Below are 21,052 nucleotides of genomic sequence, written 5' to 3'. Positions count from 1 at the left end.
TGCTTTGCTGAGGGGAACTCTGGACTCAGCTCTGCCTTTGCATTCATGCTCCTGTCGGGCAAACGGATGAATTAGGAGACACATCACACACAAGACTGCAGCTGGTGACAAAGAGCAGCAGCTGGGGACTGGGTGGTGGGTGAGAGCAACCCGGCCAGTCACTAGCTTTTGTGTATGATGGAGCGGCCACCTAAGGGCTCTCTGGATGGAGCTCTCTTAGGAGACCCAGTCAGAAGTTCATGCCTATGGTCTGTAGACACAAAGAACCTGGGGGATCTTGGGGAGATACCCACATTCCTCTTTTAGGCATCTAGGAAAAAGAACATGGCTTTCTGAAGGAGAAATAGTGACCCTGAAACTAGGAAAAGTCATTCCTAATTGTCTGGGACATTCCAGGCCAGGGCACAAGGCAAAGCAGATCCTGATGGGCTGGAATGGGAGACAGAGATGAGGCTGCTCTGCTTTCTCTCCCTCCAGCCTGGCCTCTTCCTCGTCAGCCCTTCTGCTCCCTCCATCCGACTTTCTCAACTCCCTCTGCTTCCTTGTAGCCCTCTTCCTGGTGGCTGGCCACTGGGGCCTGGCTTCAGCATCCACTGCTACTCATTTCCTGGCAGTGAGGAGGCTCCGGTGAGTCCGGGGATAGAGGCCACTGGGCTCGGAGGAGGCTGCTTGGAATCACAGAGGACAGTGCCAGCCGAGTGAGGGGCGAGAGCGTGTGAGCAGAGCAGCAGGACTGAGGGAAAGCGAGCCCCCCCCCCAGGAAGGTGGGAGGGGAGGGGAGCAGGGTAGAGAACGGGCAAAGATGGCTTCCTTTGTCCATGAAAGAAGAGTGGATCGCTTTTCTCGAATGAGCAAGATCTGGTGAGACCAGGCCCCCCAGGGTTTCAGGGCCTGGGGATGGGAGGAGGAGGTGCATCTTGTCCTTCTTCAAAGTCAGGTGCCATCTGAGCCAGGGAGATGGAGGGAGATGGAGGGAGAAAGCTGGGGAGAGGCAGCTCAGCTGTTAGCGGCCTTGGTGTCCTCCTTTCTCCATTTCATCATACGCCAAGCTCTGTGATGTTCCAGTCACCGTCGCCAGGGTCATGGCTATCATGCATCAGAGCTAAAAACAAAAGCCCTGGCCTTACCCCGACGGCTCTATGATCCAGTGAGTTAGCAGGTCCTAATCGTTAGCCATGCATTTATAGCTTGGCTATCCATCCAAAGGGAATGGCTCTTCTCACTGGTATCTAACCTCCTCTGGTGGTTTAAGTCTATTCCTCGGGAGGAGAGCCTCGTACATGGCCTCCACGGTCAGTCGTGGAGAAAACTCACTCTGCCTAAGGCTGTTCGGCCCATTAGGAGCAACCACCTGTCTGGAAGAACACATGGCTCATATCAGCTACAATGAAGCTCTTTACCACATCCCTCCTAACTCATCTGTTTCTCCCCCCCCCCGCCCACTCCCCTCCCCCAGTCCTGCTCTGGCTTGGATTGCTGCCATCTACTTTATCAGGATTCTCAAGAGGGACAGCTGGGTTATGTCACAAGCCTGTTCTCTGCGTATCTGCTCCGGTTTTAAATAGCTTATCTGAGCAGCTGGAGGACCACATGGGCTTATATGGCGTGGGGTACATGTCCCTTTAGCCCTGTGCCTGGCACCTGCCAAAATAGCAGCCAACACCCCCCATTGTGTCCCCTCCCTGCCCCCCCCGCACCCCCCCGCCCCGCAGTCTGGGGCTGCACATTCCTCCCACCACAGGGCTTGGCTCTCAGGCTCCGGCCCACATGCCTGCTTAAAGCCATCCTCATCTCCTGCCCCTGTCAGTCCTTGCCGGAGCCCAGCCATTATCCAGGACTTGTGGGCCGCCCTGATCAGAGGTAAGACTCCAGCAAGGCTCTGAGGAAGGGTAGAGCATGCAGGGGGCACCTAGGGGGGTCCTAGTATCTTCCCTGGCATCTTCCAGTGTCCCCTTGGAGTGAATGCCAGGCTGGGTGAAGTCCACAGGCCCTCCCGGAGGGAGCCGTGTTCAGAGGAGGGGCTGTGGGAATAGAAGGCCAGGACTAGGGCTGGGAGTGGAGAGCACTGCATTGATAATCAGGGGCCACGGATGGGGGTTGGAGGCCCCAGTCTGCCACTAAAGATGATGTATTCCTGTAAAGTCTTGGGAGGCCACTTTTCTTCCTGGGCCTCAATTTCCTCATCTGTGGAGTCATTGCTGGGCCTCTCTGCCTGTCTTAAAGGCAGTGGAGCTCTGACCAATAGGGGGTCTCCTAAATTGCCTAGTCTCGCCACCCCCTCCTTACTTGGCTATTGGCCAAACATTACCTGAACCTTTGCAGTTAGGGTTTTTCTAAAGCCCAGACAGCAGGGTGAGTCCCAGTGTCCCAGGAACTCAGGGTTCTGGACACCCCCCCTCATGCTCCCCCACTGCCCCCGAGAAAGGCCAAAGGTCACAGGCAGGTGGCTGGCCGGGGCCTCTCCAAGCAGATGCCTGATTTCCACTGGGCTCCCTGACTAGGTGCCAGTCCCCTCCCTGGGGATGGAGCCACAGGGGGAGGTTTGTGGGGCCAACCTTCCCTCCCTGGACGTCCTCTTGGGCCCAGCCATGCTGGTTGGCATTGAAGGGTTAACCCCGGGTCTAGCTGCCCTGCTCATTCCCCCTAGGTATGACCCAGGCATACCCCACCTGAGCACACCCACAGGCTCCATGTGAACAGAAAAAGATTCCGTTTGATTCTCTAGCTTCTCTGAAGGGATGTTGGAGAGGGGGTTGCCTGGGGTGTGAGGAATTTCCAGCACATTCTGTTGGGAGTACAGCCAGGAAGCCACCTGACCTCTGGGATTCCTCCTCTGACCCTCACACAGGGCTCAAGCTCTTCTCTGGAGGGAAAGAGGAATGTGAGAGGATCAAGTTCCCTGCGCCTCTCCCTCTCACCACCCCCCGCCCCGGGGGGGGGGGGCAGCCTCCTTCCCTGCCCTGGGCTAACAGCTGTAGGTTTAGGAAGATCTAGGGACAAACAACCCAGGGACAGTGTCTGCGTTTCTCAGCAGCTCAGAGACTATTTTATAGAGAGTCAACTGAAGTGCCAGAGAATTTGAGGTCACTTACCAAAGGCCACCTAGCCCAATGCTTTTGCACCCTGATATTTTTGACCCTCAACGCCAGTCTTCTTTCCACTTTCCATTGCTTTTTGTTTTCCTTTGTTCCCCAAGAAAATGGATGCTGATCTCCTGCTGTGTGTGATAGAGTTAGGCTGCAAAGCAGCCGGTGGAAGCGCAGGCCTGGATGTGTGTGTGTGGGGGGGTGTGGAACCTCCACATGCCATACCTCACTCTGCCCAGCTCTTGACCTCTCATTTGAAGCCTCCACATTCAGCCTCCCCATAACTCCTCTGTGAAGTCCTGCCTTTGGTGGGCGGCATGGCCGTGTCCCCATGGCTGAGAGCCCTCCTCCAGCCCCTGTGCTCTGTGTGCTATTTTCGGTTGCTTTTTCCTCCTCCGAGCCCAGCTCCATTTCTGTGGCTCCAAGCCCCGCTCTATGCCTGGGGACCTGAGCTGCTGGGAGCGATACCAGCCACACACAATTCCCGAGGCTCTTCTCCCTCCTCCCTGAGGCCACACGCTCCTCCTGGGGCTCAGGGAGTGCTCCCCAAACCGTTAGCTCACAGAGGTTAGCTGCTCCCAGGAGGGTGCCAGTAATGTTTGTCTGGGACAGGGTTCTCACGCATCCCGGGCTCTTTGGCCACTCTCATCCCGAGACCCATTTGAAGTTTGTTTTTTAAAAAAATTATTTTTATTGTTTAGCAGAGGACTGCTCAAACCCTGTTGTGATGCCTGATGTGTTTGAGGTCTCCTCTCCACCTTCCCAAAGAGGGGGACGAAGGGTAGCATGCATCTGTAATGCTCTAGTGTGGGGAGCCGGGGACAGCCATGATGTCCCTAAGTCAATCCAAGCTGCGAGGGTCCTGAGTCTAATCGTGACCATGGATGGGGTGCCTGGACTTGGTCTCAATCACTGCTTTGAGGCTGTGAAGAAGGGAGCCAGAACTCTGTGGGTCCTGCTGGACTCATTCTGGCAGGCTCCAGTGTAAGGCAGGCGACCTGGCACAGGGGAAGGGTTCGAGGGCGATCCCATTCACCATGCTGAGTCTGAGCCCTTCTCTCCCTGGGAACCCGATTATCCAGAAGGTCACAGCGCCACCATACTGCAGCCAGCAGGGGGCGCTGTTTACACCGCAATCAATGTGATTGTTCTCTTGCACCTCTACCCCTCCTGCTGTGCAGGCTCAAGAGGGTTTATTATAATCGTTTTGTTTGTTTGTTTTGGTAAGTTGAGTTTCTGCTCTGGGATAACCCTATTCTCTACCTTCTTCCCTAAGGAGGAGCAATTTTATCCCAATGGGGAGGGAGGGAGGTGAAATGGCTTTTCTCAAGGTTGTACACAAAGGCTGCGAGAAACCAGCATTCAAAACCAGATTCATCTCACACTCAGACCTTGCTCTTTGCACCTCTTCTTGAAGCCATGGTACATGCACAGCAACGCCTGGCTGTGTCTGACGTCTTCTACTGCCACGAATACCAGTTTGGTCCCCGTAAAGTGTTCCTTATGCTGTATCTCCACCGTGCAGAGACAGCCGAGGTTCAGAGAGGGTGCAAAGACTTTTCCAAACATGCCCAGAAATTTACAACAGGGACTTTCAATCCAAACCTGTTCCTACACCGTGAGAGGAATCTCTGAAAACCAAGTTCCCAGAGACACTATTTTTCATTGGATTTTCATTGAGAAAGCACAGATTAACATGTAGTACTAAGAAAAAAATACAGAAAAATTGCTTATACTCTTTGCCCAAGACCTGTTGCTGAAAACACATAACTATGCAGGACATTAGCACAGCCAGAACAAAGACATTGATATAATCAACCCATAGTATTATTCTGGTTTTTTTTTTTTGGCCCATGTGTTCAATTCTAAGGGACTGCACCCAGGGCCTCACTAGGTAAGCTGTACCTTTTGAGTTATACCCACAGCTCCTAAATTCTATATAGTTTTAACCTGGAAAGTTTCATACATTCATTCCTTCAGTCAGACACTAAGCAGTTGCAAACCCACAAGGGTGCCTCTTGAAAGTACTTCCCTCCGACCCTTCACACACCCACTAACTATCCCCTACGCTCCTGTCAACTTCTGCATCCCTGCCATCTCAAGAATATTATAGGAATGGAATCAAGCAGCGTATGGCCTTCCGAAGCTAGCTTTCTCCACTCAGAGACCCATCAGATTGTCCTGTGTATTATTCATATTTCATCCCTTTTCACTGCGGGGTAGCAGTCCATGGTGTGGAAAGGCTCAGGTGGTGTCACTAGTCTCCCTGGGGAGCACATGTCAGTGAGGACAGAGGTGGGACTCGTCAGTGCTTTGCCTCCTTGAATACCCCTGTGGCCTGGAAAGGTAGAGAAACTTTACCACGATGCTTAGAGAGGTCCAAGTAGGAGCACGAATCTGCTACAGCCCTGCCTGCTCAAGGGCAGGTAATAGGAGGGACTGCCACGGACTGCCTTGCTGCGAGCAGGTGTCACCACTGCCCATTTGCGGAGGAGGAAACGGGCTGCTTTTTTTGCAGTAAATCAGGGTGAAGGTGAGAGTCTCCCCCAGGCTCCCACGGGGCCAGCGTGCTCCCGAGGAAGGCAGGCCTCCCTTTCCACCGCACTGACGCTTGCTTTTCTCTTTCCGGAGGGAGCGCAGGACCATGTCTGACGCAGAGGAGGTGGTGGAGGAGTATGAGGAGTGAGTATCTGGAAGCACCCTGCTCCCAGCGCCGGCCTGTCTGCCTGACCCTCGCGCCTGCTCGGAGGGCAGTCCAGCTGCTATCCTGGCAGAAGTGACTGGGCCTATTTCCAGGACCCAGAGGGGTGGTTTCCCACCCTGCCCCTGACTTCCTCCCATGTCTGGACCTCCAGGCAGTAGATCCCAGTCAGGTCTTCTGTGGGGGACCTTGGGAATACAGGAGCTGAGCTCTAGGGGTGATGGGAACAGAGAAGCTGGGGTTCCTGAACCAATCAGAGTGGCTCACTGACTCTCCCAAAGCCACAGAGCTGAGCATAGTCCATCAGGTCCAGCTCAGAGCCAGAGCTATCATTCCAGCCTGGTCATCTGGGCAGTGCCAATCCAAAGTCCTGTCCTAGAGAGAAGCCAGGGCTGGGGCACACTCAGGCAATCCAACCAAGAGATCTTCTGGTAGAGGTGTCCATAGGGAACACACACACACACACACACACACACACACACACACACACACACCCCACTCTTTGTCTCGTTGGGATGCTGAGACATCCCAATGGATGTTGTGGAAGGAGTTCCCAGCAGGTGTGAGGTGCAGGGGTGCGGCTGAGAGAGCGCAGGAGCTCAGAGGAGAGGGGAAGGGGCACACGGATGGTCAGTTGCTGCTGGATGGGGAAGGCATGCCTTTTCTGCAGAGCACTTGGAGAAAGAAGAGATTTGGGAAGCGCTTTCTAGAAAGGGGCAGGCTTGGGTAGGGGGGAGAGATGGACGTGGGGAGAAGGCTGAGGTCAGCCTGGGAGGAGACGGCTGGCTGGGAGGCCAAAGACTGTGAGCTCCACTATTGAAAAGGGAAGTAAAAAACAGGCTCACTTGAAGAAAGGCACCGAGTGTGAGTGTGTGTGTGTATGTGGTGTGTGTGCATGTGTGAGCATGTGCACAGCACTAACAGCATCTTCTTTTGCACGCAGGGAGCAGGAAGGTAAGCGTGTGTGCGTGTGCTTATTGAGGACAAGGAAGGCAGAGCTGGAACAGACCCAGCTCCTCTCCCTTCTCTCGCTGCGGCCCTGCCTTCTTTTCTGAGCAGAAGATGCTGTGGAAGGTATGTGGTTTGGGCAGCGAAGAGACGGAGGGAGGACTTGCAGCGGGCTATAATTCCCTGGAGCCCTGGGGAATCAGTCTGTCTCCGCCTGGCCCAATTCTCAGCCAAGCAGACTCCCTTACCATGAGAATTAGCCCCACTTTGGCTGCTCAGGTCTTGAGACAACAATGTTACGTCTTCCTGGTGCCTGAAATCCTAGCTACTCAGGAGGCTGAGATCTGAGGGTTTAGGTTTGAAGCCAGCCCGGGCAGGTAAGTTCATGAGACTCCTATCTCTAGTTAACCAGCGAAAAGCCAGAAGCAAAGTTGTGGCTCAAGTGGTAGAGCACCAGAGTAAAAACACCAAGGGCAAGTGCCCAGGACCTGACTTCAAGCTCCATTATTGGTACACACACACACACACACACACACACACACACACAATCATAACCAAATACCACAGCCTCCCCTAAGAACATTACATTTAATATATTTTTCAAATGCAATGACAAATACAAAAGTACTCAGTTGCCTGGAACCTTTTATAAAGGCATGAAGTGCTACTACTATTACCTGGCAAAGAGCCGTCTTGTCCCTGCTCGTGGATATGGTGATAAATGACTGTTTCATCTCACTGGAAGAACAGCCAGGACTCACTTTCCAGAGAGCTTGACCTGGGAAATGATTGAGAGACCTTGCTCCAGCCCTTATTCAGTCCATGTGGCCCCTAGGCTTCTAGGCTTCTACACCAAAGGCCAGCCCACAATGGCTTTGTGATGCTCAAACACATGATTTCAGCATGCGGTGTGCACACACGAGGTCTCCGTGAAGGTCCAAGGACAGAAGCTGGGCTCAGCAGCTGCCTTCTCTTGCTCTCTGGGACTTCTAGGGAAAATTGGGGAGCTTCCTGCTTATTTAAGGGTCCTTTGGGGGTATCTAGACAAAACTGAGGTGGAAGAGAGACACAGGTGAAATCAGAAGGCCCCACAAACATTAGTTCGGTTTTCAAAGACCACAACACCACACGTGTATTGGAATCATCCGAAACACCTTTCCATTCAAAACCCTAGCGGGCTCCAACTTCTGCCCTGCTCCCTGCATTGACTCTTAATCTGGTGAAGATATCTTTTGTTTTGGAGGATTTTCTACTTGATACAACAGATTTTAGCGGGGAGGGGGGGTGGCTTTGGGAAATAAACCTTGTCTGGTTTGGGACCAGCCTGGCTATTGCACACAGTATGATTTTGGCCCTGAGACAAATAATTCCCCACTGAGCCTTTTGCAGCCTCCGCCTATCTCAGGAGAAGTTGGATGGGAGAGGCTTGTAGCTCATTTCCTGCTCTTTTGGGGTCTCAGAGAGAAGCCCAGGCTCTGTGGGCCCGGGGCAGGGCACACAGCTTTTCGTCAGCGCTTGCAGGCTGCTCCCCCGGGCCAGGAACCGCTGGGCTGTGGACACGCTACCCGCCACTCAGTTCTAACCTCAGGCCCTGCACCTCAAAGCCCCCGCTCAGGCCTGCACGGCTGGCTGCCGGGGACCGTTGGCTCCAAACTAACCTGTCTCGCTTCTCCCCTTCGCTGCTGCCACTCCCTGAACCAAGAAGAGGAAGACTGGCAAGAAGACGATGATGGTACACAGCATTTCCTGCCTTGCTTTCCTGCTCCCCGACCACCCTATACTCAGGGCTCTGGGCTTGGGGTGGGGAGTGTTGGGCAGGTGGGGGGGTGGTCAGGATCATAGTTCTGGGTTGGGCAATGGGAAGGACCTGGGCTGAGCTATCTTCCCACCTGCTCCGGGTAGTTACAGGAGGGCCACAGAATAAGTAGCTCCTGACTACATGCCAGGGCTTGGTGAAGGACCCTCCTTGGGGAGCTGGCCACTCCCAGGTAGGTGGCTGGGGGTGGAGGTGGGGACAAGGTCCTCTGAAGAGCAGCTGGGGGACTAGAAATAGCCAGAGCAGAGGGGACGAGACGTCAGCCTTCAGATGTGCCCTGCTGACGGGCCAGGTGGGACTGGACCTCTTCCTAGTGCCCAGAGACAGCGCTAGCTTAATTTTAGAATGTGTCCCCACAGCAATGTCCCCAGAAGCAGTGGGTAGCCCGGGGAATCAGTTCCTACCTCTCTGGGGTACAGGTGTGGTACAGAGAAAACAAGCAGCCAGTGGGCAGAAGTGCTAAACATGGGGGCTTGAAGGTGGACCTCACAAGGGGTCATCCTGTCTGGCTCTCTACTCACTCCTGCTGGAAGATTCTTTCATGAGGTAAGCCTCTTGCTTACCACAAAGAAGAAGAGTTACCTTTTAGCTCTCAGAAAGCGGGGCAGGGCAGAAGAGGCAGCAGGAAACAGAGACCGTCTTTACCCCCTTGCTGGCCTCTCCCTTCTGTCCTGAGTCATGCCTCCTCCTGTGCCAAGTGGTTGCCACTTGTCCATCTATCTGTCAGTGAGCATCACCAAACACTTCCGACAGGCCAGGCCTCAGTCTGGGTGCCATCCTGTCCAAATCATCTCTGTATCAAGTGCCGGAAGGGGTGAGGCTGCATCCTGCCAAGCAAATAGATGAAAATAGAACATTCCTGGCCACCCCCTGGGTGGTGCCAATGTATCTCACCCACACAGGCACGCCATGGGTTTCTCTTAGCTATGGAGGAAGAGGCTCTGATTGGCCAAGTTCCTGGCTCAGGACATGGCTTCCCCCACCTCACCTTCACCAGGAGCACGGGCGGAGTCAGATCACCAGGGAGGTGGCTGGGAAGAAGGGCTAAGTCAGGAAGAAAGAGGCCTGATAGGCCCTTATCCAGATCCAGCCCCCAAGAGCGCGTCTTGCTGGGGCTGTCCTGGGCAGTCTCTGGCGTTCCCCAGAGCATCCATCACACCTTATCCCTTCAACCCCAGTCTCTAGGAAGACAATAGATCTCCATAGTAGAAAGACCCAGTTTGAATTTCCAGGCGCCCAGAGAGGCAGATTGGAGACAGACAGACTCTCCACGGGCTTGCCTGCCCTGTGTGTTCACTGGGGTGTCAGACCTTTTCTGTAAAGGCACACGCTGTGTGTTAGGCTTTGTGGGCCTAAACTGGCACCCAGGAAGCCAGTGTGTAGGTGAGTGAGTATGGTTGTGTACTAATACAACTTTATTTGCTGAAATAGTCTGGGAGCTGAGTGCGGTCAGAAAGAGTCATGGGCCCTATGTAGTTTGCTGACTTCTGATGTACACCAAGAGCTCAGCGGCTGCTGTCATTCATTCACATCAGCTGCCCCCCAATTCATGTGGACCGGGCTGCAGTGAGCCCTGTCCCCTCCTTCCCTGTCCACTCTCTGCCCCGGGTGCAGCACCCAGGTGCTAGCCCAAGTGGAGCCTGGTCGTTCACAGTGTCTGGTTGACTTCTCCAGAGCAGGAGGAGGCAGTGGACGAGGAGGTTGATGGTGGGGCCGAGGCTGAGGCTGAGGAGGAGGAGGCAGAGGAGCCCAAGGCAGAAGGTATGGCTCTGGAGTGAGTGTGCAAAGGGCTCTGGGAGAGGCAGTGAGGAAGTGTCCGCCCTGGGTGCCCATGCCCCCTGTCTCACGGATGGATAGATGGATGGCCATTGAGTGAATGCTTCTGCTTCTTTTGCACCATGCAGTCCTAGGTCCAGGGGCTCCTGTGTGTAGATCACGCCCCCTCCCCACCCGACTTGGCCAGGGCCTACCTCCCAGGGGAAACTCTGGGGGAGAAATCTGAGCTCAGAACAAGATCTTTATTGCTTGTATTTGCTCTGTTTAGAGGATGGACCCGAGGAGGATGCCAAAGAGGCTGAAGGTGAGCACGGTTGGGCAGAGCGCGGGACTCCCCCATGCAGCTTTGGGGAGACCCCATGGGGCGAGGACAGCATAGAATTTGGTGGCTCTTGCAGGGTTTGGGGTGCTGAACTATAAGCCTCTGCATTTCCTCATCCCAGGGCGGCTGCCTTGGCTCTGCCCACTAGGGAAGGGGACCGGAATCTGGTCCCCGTTCTGTGTGGGCCAGGGGGGTTCCCAAGTCACTTTCATGGGGCTGCTGGTGCCCAGGTGAAACATTAGTGGGGCAACTGGGAGAGGTGCCAGAGCCAGGACCCCTGGAGAACTTTCCACAGGCCACCTCCCTACTGTGAAGTGTGGGAAGCAAGCTGCCTCGTGCAGAATGGGTGAAGGGGGGGCTTTGGCGTGCCGTGCTGAGCATGTGTGAGACCCACGGAGACCTTCCTCTGGGGACTGCTTCATGCTTGTGGATCCTTCTGGAATTTGGGATCCTCCTGCCCCCAAACCTGAAAGGTGCCCAGCCATTGGGGGTGGAGTCTTGGCCAGATCTGGCCTCTTGACCCTGTGGCTGTGATTCTCTCTCCTCCAGATGGTCCAGTGGAGGAGTCCAAACCGAAGCCCAGGTGAGTGAAATGCATCTGAGAGCAAGCCCTGGACGAGGAGGTCCGATGGAGGACAGTGAAGACAGGAGAGGAACATGCATTCCACTGCCCGCCATGTACCTGGGCACCTATAGAAAAGGGATGACCTTAAACAGACATTCTACCCCTTGGGGTGCTTAGAATACCATCCTCCAAGCTGACCACTGGTGGCTCACATCTGTAATCCTAGCTACTTAGGAGACTGAGTTCTGAGGATCCCAGTTGGAAGCCAGCCAGGGCAGAAACATCTGCAACTCTTAGCTCTAACCATCAAAAAGCCAGATTGAAGGTGTGGCTCAATGGCAGCATACCATCCTTGAGAGAAAATGCCACACGAATGCAAGGCCCTGAGTTCAAGCCCCAGGACTGTTGTGTGTGCGCACACACACACACACACACACACACACACACACACACACACACACACACACACACACACACACACCTTTGGGAAATCAAGTACTGAAACTATGTTGGTCTAGGTATGGTGGCTTCAGAAAGTTGTAAAGGGGCAGAGCAGGTAAGCCATGACCCGCATACTGGGAGGCAGTGGGGGTTGGGGGGGAGTTGGGGGACAGGAAATTCCCTCCTACCAGCAGATGGCACCTCCTCCCACTTCTGTGGGCCCATGTGAGCCCAGCCTGTCCTTGCCAGTCCCGGGTTCTGTTCATTTGTTCAGAGGAATCTTTCCCAGCCATGGGATTCTCCTGCCGCTCCTCGCTCATCCTCACCCAGACCTGGGGGGAGACGAGCACACAAGGACCAGGGCCCCATCCTAGCTTGCAGTCAGCCTTCCTGAGGCTCATCAACACTACCTGCTTCATAAGCGTATTTAGCATGAGGCCAGAATGAAATCCCACGAAAGAGCTTTGTGCTTCCCAACCTCTGAGCCATTGTGGTCAGCATCATTCAGTGACTGGTGGCGAGGCAGAAGTCTGGGAGGAGGGGGAAGAAGAAAACCCTGCCTCCCCCCAGGTCCCCAGTGAGGTCACTGTTCCCCGACTCCTTATTCCTCTCCCCACAGGTTGTTCATGCCCAACTTGATACCACCCAAGATCCCCGATGGGGAGAGAGTGGACTTTGATGTGAGTCTGGCTGGGATCAGAGCAAGCTCGGGCTGGGGTGGTCACACAGAGGATTTGGGGACTTTGTAGGCTGGGGGGTCACAGGCTAGATGGCGCTTAGCCTATGGGGACTATGTGTGAGCCCTTGGACACTGCCTGGGATCAGCACCTTTTGCATTGGGTAGAGGGTCTCTTGCTCACCTCTTCCAGGGGATTGTGGAGGGGGGTTGGCAGCTTCTCAGGCCCAGGATCCTTCCCCCTGCCCCATAGGACATCCACCGGAAGCGCATGGAGAAGGACCTGAACGAGCTGCAGACGCTGATCGAGGCTCACTTTGAGAACAGGAAGAAGGAGGAAGAGGAGCTCATTTCTCTCAAGGACAGAATCGTGAGTGTCCGGTCACCCACCGATGGTGCTCCCTGAAGTCCCTGTCCACTCCCCCCTTGCATTAGGTCCACTTCTTCTCCACCCTGGCTCAATAGCTCACCTGCTGGATGCGGCGTCTCCTGACGCTTGCCATCCCCGGGTCCTTGCCCGTGTTCCTGCCTGTCTGATGCTCTGGAGGGCAGGAGCTGAAGGCACTTGATGCCTTCTCAGGGCTCTGGCTGAGGAATGACTAACTGTCCCTGCCTCCTGCTGTGGAACACAGCTGCACGGTCATGCAGAATCCAGGGCTATTCCCCTGGGGGTGCAGAGCTCACGGTTCCCTTTGTTTCCTCTACACCCAACTCCCCTTTCTCCTGGTGTGAGCTCTGGCTGACAGACTGTGAGTCTGCCAGCTGCCTTTGCACATTGGGTGCCAGGGTGGAGAGTCGCCCTCACCAGGGACAGCAGAGAACGAGCTACAGTTTGCCACGTGACTCTACTGTGGCACTGGCCCTTGCCTACATCTGTGGAGCTGGCTGAGAATGGAAGCCCAGGAAGAAGGGCACCTGGGTCCCCTGGCTCTCAGATGACCCCCCTCACTTCCTGGCCACACTGGGGCCCACCCCTTCCTGGGCATACCCAGACCTCTGCCTCTCTTCCTAGGAGAAGCGGCGGGCTGAGCGTGCAGAGCAGCAGCGCATCCGCAATGAGCGTGAGAAAGAGCGACAGAACCGCCTGGCTGTGAGTGACACCTGCCCGGCCTGCTGGGGCCCCCCCCCCCTCCCGGCATGCTCCCGGCTCCCGCAGCCCAGGGCCCCTCCATCTGCACATCAAGTCAGCCAGAAGACAGCATGCATGTGCACCATGCAAGCGTGCACCACGGTCTGGCTCTGACAAGAACCAGTAAACAGGACAGGACAGACATAAGAGGACCTCACATTCATTCATTCCTTTCTCATTCATCCAGGACCTAATTCATTCATTCCTTTTTCATTCATTCAACTCCTGCCTGCCTGTCCTCTGTTAGGGTACCCTCAGAAAACCCCTGTCCACTGAGGAGAAAGTTGATCTTACCTGTCATGACCTGCAGCCCAGAATCAGGATTTTCTACTTTTTCTCCCCTGCTCTCCACCCCCCCCCACTCCCCTGGAAATCAGGAAGAGAGGGCCAGGCGAGAGGAAGAGGAGAACAGGAGGAAGGCTGAGGATGAGGCCCGGAAGAAGAAGGCTTTGTCTAACATGATGCACTTTGGAGGATACATCCAGAAGGTAGGTGGAGCAGCAGCCCTGGGAACCTGAGAGACTGTGGGTCACAGGAAGAAATTCCCCGCAGTTGTGGGTGGGAGCCAAGGCCTCCTCTTCTGCCCAGCCCATGAGCTGGCTCTCAGCCGCTGTGGCTTCACTGAGAGGGCCCTGCCCCGTGTACCTCCTTGCCTACCTCAGAGCACTCTCAGAGCCCTCCAATGTCTGGGCACAGCTGGGAGAGCCCTGCGCCTGGTGTCAGAGCGCTGCCACATCCAGATGTGTGGCCGGATGCAGCCTCTGAGCCTCAGTTTCCTCCCATGAACATAATGTTGCCTGCCTGCGACCTTTGTCAAGGTCAGATGAGCATGCATGGAGGGTGTCAGTGTGTTACACAGATGCAAGGTTTGCTTCTGGCCATACACTATGCGTTCTAGAGCCCTCTTCTCAAACAGGAGGGGATATAAGGTTGATATTTATTTTTGATATTGAGGATTGAACTCAAGGCCTCCTTCTTAGTAGGTGGGTATGCTACAACCCGAGCTACCTGGCCCTTTTGATTTTGTTTTTGAGGCAGAGAATTGCTAAGTTTGGCCTCAGAATTAAGATCCTCCTGGGTTGCTGAGATTATTAGCATGCACTTCCATGCTTGAGACTTAAAATTGGTTGTCTTTATGCATGGAGGAATCAATATTTCCAAAGTTCCTAGCTCTACCACCAGGCTTTGGTCCCCTCAGTGACCATACCACTGAAAAACTTTCAACCTTGTCCTCACCCTGACCCCCAGACTCAGGGCCCTACACCAGGCAGCCTATGTAGACCAGCTGAATCACTTTCTCCTTCCTGTCTCTCTGTCTTTGTCCTCCGCCCTGCCTTCTCTCTGTGTTTCTGTCGCGGTCTTGGTCTTTCTCTCTGAGTCTTTCTCTCATGGTTTCCTGGTTTAGCAAGCCCAGGTGGGTACTGAGACCTTAAACCCTTTCTACCCCTTAATTCTGGGAAGGGACAGTCCCTTGCTTGGGGAGGAGAGCAGGGGTTGGCCTGGGGTGGGAGGAGTGGGGGGGGGGAGGGAGCTGGATCATGGCAGACCAATTTGAGTAGGTATAGGAGGAGGGGCCTAATGACCCTCCTTGCTCCTGCCTCAGTTTCTCTGGAGGATCCAGGCAGGTGATCATGTGGGGGTGTTACAGGAACAAGAGAATAAGAACTTGGTCCTCTGCAGGCCTCGCCCCACTTCCCCGGGGGTGAGGAGGGTAAGGATAGGGGGAACAGCTTCTAATCAAGTCTTCCTGCTCGCCACCCTGCTCAGACAGAACGGAAGAGTGGGAAGAGGCAGACCGAGCGGGAAAAGAAGAAGAAGATTCTGGCTGAGAGGAGGAAGGTGTTGGCTATCGACCACCTGAATGAAGATCAGCTGAGGTGGGGCTCCTTTGGGGCTGCTCACTCATCTCAGGCAATGCTGTTTGACCGCAGCGGGGAGGAGAGTGCTATTTGCCATGAGCCACCAGAGGGCGCTGGCCACCACACATTTCCCAAGACAGGTTCCTGGGACTGGAGCTGGGTGGTGTGGTGAGCTGCCCCTTGACTGGGCTTCTTGGTAGGCCAAGAGAATTAAGCAGGCTTCTCATTTGTCTGAGCTTCAGTTCTCCCACATGCCCGCAGGAGGTGGGCAAGGAGATTGAATTAGAGACTCTGCCAGGCTATGGGATCTCTTCTTCCTCCTCCTCCTCCTCCCTGTCAGGGACGCTGCCCTGGCAGCCCCTGGGTACCATTTGGGACTCAGGCTGGCCAAGCCCATAGTGTGGTTATGGACACTGTCCACAGGCCTGAATGCGGGAGAGAGAGCTTGGGACCACTGGGGGCTGAGTGAGGCCCAGAGTGAAGGCTGACAAAGAAGGGCCCCGTCCTTACTGCTGATCACCTCATTCCCATTGTGGCCCATGCAGGGAGAAGGCCAAGGAACTGTGGCAGAGCATCTATAACCTGGAGGCGGAGAAGTTTGACCTGCAGGAGAAGTTCAAGCAGCAGAAATACGAGGTAAGTGCTGTGTTGTGTCCCCTGCACAATGGGTCCCAGGCCCCTTTCCCTGTCATCCAGCCATTCAGTTCATATGCCAGGTGCATGCCTACTTCCAACAGTGTCCTCTCCACCATCTTCCCAGATGCTGTGTGCAGTCCCTTTCTCCCCCACTCCAGGCCTCCTAGGGTCTGAGTTGAATACACTCCGACATTACTCCTCATCTTCCCTTCTTTCTTGCAGATCAATGTTCTCCGAAACAGGATCAATGACAACCAGAAAGTGTGAGTGTCTGAGCTCTTTCTTTCTTCTTCATTCTGCTCCCCTCAGAGGACTCCATCCTCACCCCAACCCCACCCCTTCAGTTTACAAGCTTCTCCTGCACCTCCCTCTTCTCACCCTTCCCTGTGGCTGGCCAGAAGGGGATGGAATGGAGGACCCAAAAGATCTCATGGCAGCCCGGGGCTGTTGAACTGTTCTGCTTCTGGGAGGCAGCTCAAGGTTGCTCCTCTCCATCCTCCCCATCCCTCATCCTGTCCCCCCATCCCTACCGACCTTCCACCCTGCCCTGTGTCCCCCATCTGACTGAGTTCTCTTTTTCCTGCAGCTCCAAGACCCGTGGGAAGGCCAAAGTCACTGGACGCTGGAAGTAGATGCTGCTGAGCGCCCTCCCCACCTCCAGGAAAGCTCTGCCCCTTGCCTGCATTCCTGCCCTGCACCCCCAAACTCTGGGATTCCCCTAGACAGATTCTTGTGCAGAAATGGAGAACTAGCCCAGCTGCAAGCCAGTCCACCTGTCTGTCCCTGACTCGCACTATGCCAGGAATAAAAGTCGAATGCCTATTGTATGCATGGAATGGCAGGTCTGTCATTGCCCCCGAGGCTCTCGTGTCACAGGGGGTCTGGTGTCATCGTGACCTTGGCAAGGTCTGCCATGATTGGAGGAGCTTCCACCATCCATCCATCTGTTCCCCTCCTTCCCCCCTCCAGCTGGGGAGAGGCTAATGCCCAGGTCATTGTGCCTACATTCTCAGAGCCTAGGAGGGGTGCACGGACAGTGGACTGGGCTTGTGATTTTAGCCACTGAGTCACCAGGAACAGCACAACGGAGAGAAGCACAGCGGTGTGCATGTGGAGGGAGTATTCCCAGCCTGAGTCACAATGGAGGCCTCTCTGGGTAGTTCCTGTTTCCTCACACTGCCTAGGCACAGAGAGCTGGCTGTTTGAGGGGCGGGGAGCTGGGGGAGGTTTCATTGGGCAGCTGTTCAGAATGTTGGAGAGACCTGGGCTGGTCTGGGTGCCCCTGTTTTTCCCTTCTCAGGGTCTGCCTGTCCTGGAGAGCTGAAAGTCCCAACCTGGGGACCCCTGGGTCTCTGAGCTGACAAGGACGTCATGGTGGTATAGATCCCTGTGAGCAGAAGACATGGGGTAGGAGATTTACCATTTGGCAGCTTGCTAGGATAGCTCTCTGAAGGAGGCTTGCTCTCTGGCCCTGCCAGGCCATGCTAAGGCTTTTCCTCTTGCTCAGATGCCTTTGCCCCACTCTCCATTTGCCACCCATCCACAAGGTCCAACAATTGAGGAGGCCTCTGAGAAGCCTCGCCATCATCTCTTGGGCAGAATGAAGCCATCTCTTCTTGAGCTGAGCCCCCTGGGCCCCGTGTATCTGCCAGCTGAGTTATACCATCAAATGCCATACTGTTAGATTTGCCCCATGTCCAGTACCAATTCTGTGACACATGCTAGCAATATAGACAGAAAAAAATTAAAAGGATGGGATCCTGGGGAAACTGGGAGGGGCTTAGCCTGTGATTCCGATCTCATTTCTACTCCATCCATCCACTGCTCAGCAGTTATCTCCTGAGAGTTGACTATACCAACCACTGCTGGGAGCAGTCATTGTGGCTTAGGTAGGCATGATGCCAGTGGAGCCATAGAACTCAGAGGAAGAGAGACAGCACGCAGGAGGTTACAGCTCAGTGGGACAGCAAGGGGGACCTCAGAGGCAAGGGAGCTCACATAGGGGCCCCACCTGGCCTGGCAGGCCAGGGTCTTTGTGTTTACCCCAGTTCCGGAGGGGAGGAAGAGGAGAAAGCCACAGAGAAGAAGCGGGGACAGGCAGCACACAGCCAGTCCTAGAAGCAGAAGTTAATCCAGCACATTGGGAGAGCTGTGAGCAGAGTCTAAGCATCTCCTTGTAGGGGACAAGAAAGCCTCAGTGTAAGCGTCCTGAGAATGGATGAGGTCTAGGGAGAAAGCTCACCATGGTTCTGGGGACCCACCAGCAGCCTTTGGGTAGGAGCCCAGCTCCACCATGTGTCTGCAGGTGGGACCTGTCCCTCCCTGTCCCTTCCCAGCCACCTTGGGGCTGGGGATGGCAGCCCAAGACAGGTACCAGTCAGAACTCGAAACACTAGAATCTTCCTGCCACCATCAAGTCTCCATGGGTTACTGTTTCCCATGCCCCAGGGTCTCCTGGGGGGAACAAAGTGGTAATGGCATGGACTTGGTCCTGTTTACAGTTCCTCTCTTCTCAGTTGGTTCTTAGAGGGGGGGGGGAAAGAGCGAGCAAGAGCAAGAGGGAGAATGTTCAGACAACTTTCATTGCAAGATTGTGTGTGTGTGTGTGTGTGTGTGTGCCAGTCCTGAGGCTTGAACTAAAGGCCTAGGTGCTGTCTCTCAGCTTTTGTGCTTAAGACTGGTGCTCTACCACTTGAGCTACAGCTTTTTAGTTGTTAGTTGAAGACAGGAGACTCATGGACTGGCTTTGAACCACAATCCTCAGATCTCAGCCTCCTGAGTAGCTAGGATTATAGGCATGAGCCATCGGTGCCTGGCCAATTGCATAATTTTGTTGTAATTGTTCTATTTTATTTTTAATTGTTTTCCTAATCTCTTATTGTGCCTATCTGTAAATCAAACTTCTGTGTGCACAGTGTATATAGGCATCCGCTGGGAATCTTTTCTCCAGAAAAAGGCGGTCTTCTGTATTTTGAAATATGCATTATTGAGATATAAGAACTTCCCACCTTTTCTAACTGCAACTTTGTATCCAACTGGCCAAGTCTTCCCTTTCTATCTACTCCCTGGCAGCCACGGTTCTACTCTCCGCTTCTCTGAGTTTCCAGCTTTGGGATTCCACATCCATGTGAAATCACTTGTCCCTCAGTGCCAAACTTACTTCACTTAACAGAAAGCAAGGTTCACCCTCTGAGAAAGGGTCTGGATGCTGAGACTCTGTCTGTGGAGAAGGCCCCGTCCGGTTACAGCTCAGCCCGTACGCTGTGTTTCGCTGGGAGACCTTCTGGTCCACATGTTACTGAGAATGGTTGTACATTAGTAGACTCTGTGGAGGTAGCCCTGTCCTGTCCCACTCACCAAGGACAGAATGAGAGAGTGCAGGGCACACAGAAGGCATCAACCCAGGGCAAGGAGTCCTCCCGGGCTCCTGGGCCAGGAGGTGGTGCACGCTCTCCTGCTGTTGCTAGAGAACAGAGGGTGGCAGTTGTATGCATGGAACTCACTCAGATGCTTTGTCCTCAGTTCATCCCCTCTGTCCACCACTCTGTGGTTATCATGGAGCTGAAGCCAACATGAAAGGTTCAGGGATGGCCAAGAGCCAGTGAGATCACCCAAAGAGATGGACGGGGCAGCAGTGGATGCCCTCTGCCAACCCAGACACCCTCAGCTCTGCTGTGCCCACCATCCCCTGCCTACTCCTCAGAGCCACCATTTTTATTCCTCTCAGTTCCCATCTTGCCCTACATTGGGTCCATGACCCCTATCCCCAGGCATCTCTCTGTGTCCTGTTGCACACCCATTTGCTCCACTCAGCCTCAAGTCAAACAGCTGGAGACAGTGACTCTGTCCAATCATCAGCGTTCACTCTCCAGACACACTGGTGTGCTGGGCACAGCTCACCCCTGCTTGTGCCCTTAGAGGAAGGAAAGAAAGCCTAGGGGGTATGAGGTTCTCCAGGACCTCATTTGCTGTTGCACCTGGAGCTTCAATGCTCAGGATCTGGAAACCTCACTTTCTCCCATTAGATTCCAGCTTTGTCATATCCCAGCTCTGTGGTTTCGGCCAAGTTCCTCGCTGCTCTATTTCTGAGTTCTCCTGTCTACAAGGTGAGGATGGTTACAGGATGAGTAGCAGTTAGGGTGGCACCTACTGCAGGCGATGTGCATAGTCAGTGTTAGCCACAGAGCTTGCTTTCGGTTTATCACGTGTGACCAGCCTCTCCCAAGGACCCATGGTCCTGGAAGCCAGCTCACCATTGCTCAGTCTGAGCTGCCTCAACCCCTCTGGAGGAGGAAGGCTGCTGAGCCCCCTAGGGCCTCTCTGGCCCTCTGAGTTCCAGGGCAGAGCTTTGTCCCTGGCAAGACCACTGGGGTGATACGTACGTTACCCCTCTGGGCATGTGGCCATGCCTTGCCATCGCCTAGTTGAGGTGGCAGAGCTTGCTTTCTCTCTCAGGCCAGTCTCCACCCCTGACTCAAAGCCAGGTTTCTGGGAAAGGTGGGGCAGGCCCTCAGTTTTCAAGGAACCACCCTGGTTGGGGGGGCTGGGCTCATGGAAGCCCCAGGGCCAGGCTGTGTGAAGGTTCCAGCTGGGGGTGGGGGCAGATGGGGATGCCGGAGAAACCAGGCTGGACTCCAGGTTCCCACCATGTCACCGTGGGCAGGTCCTTACCTCCCTGGGTGTGACTCTCCTTACAACGTCCAGCTGTCCTGTCATGGAGCCCAGAGAAGACCTTCTCCTCTGAACACCTACTTCAAGGGGCTCCTATTCAGGCTTTGTGCCCAGCACTACGCTGGCTCCTCTCCTCTGGTCACTCACCAACCCCAGACCACATTCTTGTGCTACAAGTGAGCAAATCGAACCTTCAGACAGTGAAAGCGCCATGACAAACATCTGGTTGGTTAGTGGCAATGTTGGGATCTGAACCCTGGGACTATGTGACTCCAGAGTCAGGACTCTTCTCAACAAGGAGACTTTGTAGCTTGAGAAGGAATACCCCAAGCTCTGTAGAGCTACAAAACTTGAGCCAGGCTCAGAGCCTCCTAGAAGCTGGCTAGGGGTGGGCTGGGTAGGCAAGAGTCCAGGGACTCAGCACCT

General features: G+C 54.6%; 1 protein-coding gene across 4 annotated transcripts; it reads left to right on the top strand.

The window, feature by feature from the left end:
- Positions 1 to 1,783: 1,783 nt before the first annotated feature.
- Tnnt2 (troponin T type 2 (cardiac)) lies at positions 1,784 to 16,782 on the top strand. 4 transcript variants are annotated; one of them, XM_013017336.1, is made up of 16 exons: positions 1,784 to 1,860; positions 5,718 to 5,768; positions 6,731 to 6,741; positions 6,844 to 6,861; positions 8,438 to 8,467; positions 10,226 to 10,312; positions 10,596 to 10,631; positions 11,199 to 11,232; positions 12,275 to 12,335; positions 12,585 to 12,701; positions 13,344 to 13,421; positions 13,838 to 13,948; positions 15,228 to 15,337; positions 15,865 to 15,955; positions 16,178 to 16,218; positions 16,542 to 16,782. In XM_013017336.1, the coding sequence occupies exons 2-16, from the start codon at positions 5,731 to 5,733 to the stop codon at positions 16,585 to 16,587; spliced, it is 909 nt and encodes a 302-aa protein (XP_012872790.1). In that variant the 5' UTR covers positions 1,784 to 1,860; positions 5,718 to 5,730; the 3' UTR covers positions 16,588 to 16,782. The 4 variants fall into 4 exon arrangements, with proteins under 4 accessions (XP_012872790.1, XP_012872787.1, XP_012872789.1 ...); XM_013017333.1 differs by lacking the exons at positions 6,844 to 6,861; positions 8,438 to 8,467; positions 10,226 to 10,312; XM_013017334.1 differs by lacking the exons at positions 6,844 to 6,861; positions 8,438 to 8,467; positions 10,226 to 10,312 and having other exon boundaries at positions 1,820 to 1,860; positions 5,727 to 5,768.
- The last annotated feature ends 4,270 nt before the right edge of the window (positions 16,783 to 21,052 follow it).

This window comes from Dipodomys ordii, unplaced genomic scaffold (assembly GCF_000151885.1).
Source record: "Dipodomys ordii isolate 6190 unplaced genomic scaffold, Dord_2.0 Scaffold35, whole genome shotgun sequence".
In the NCBI taxonomy this organism is placed as follows: Eukaryota; Metazoa; Chordata; class Mammalia; order Rodentia; family Heteromyidae; genus Dipodomys; species Dipodomys ordii.
The sequence above is the reverse complement of the archived record's forward strand: the minus strand, read 5'-3'. Positions and strand labels throughout refer to the sequence as shown.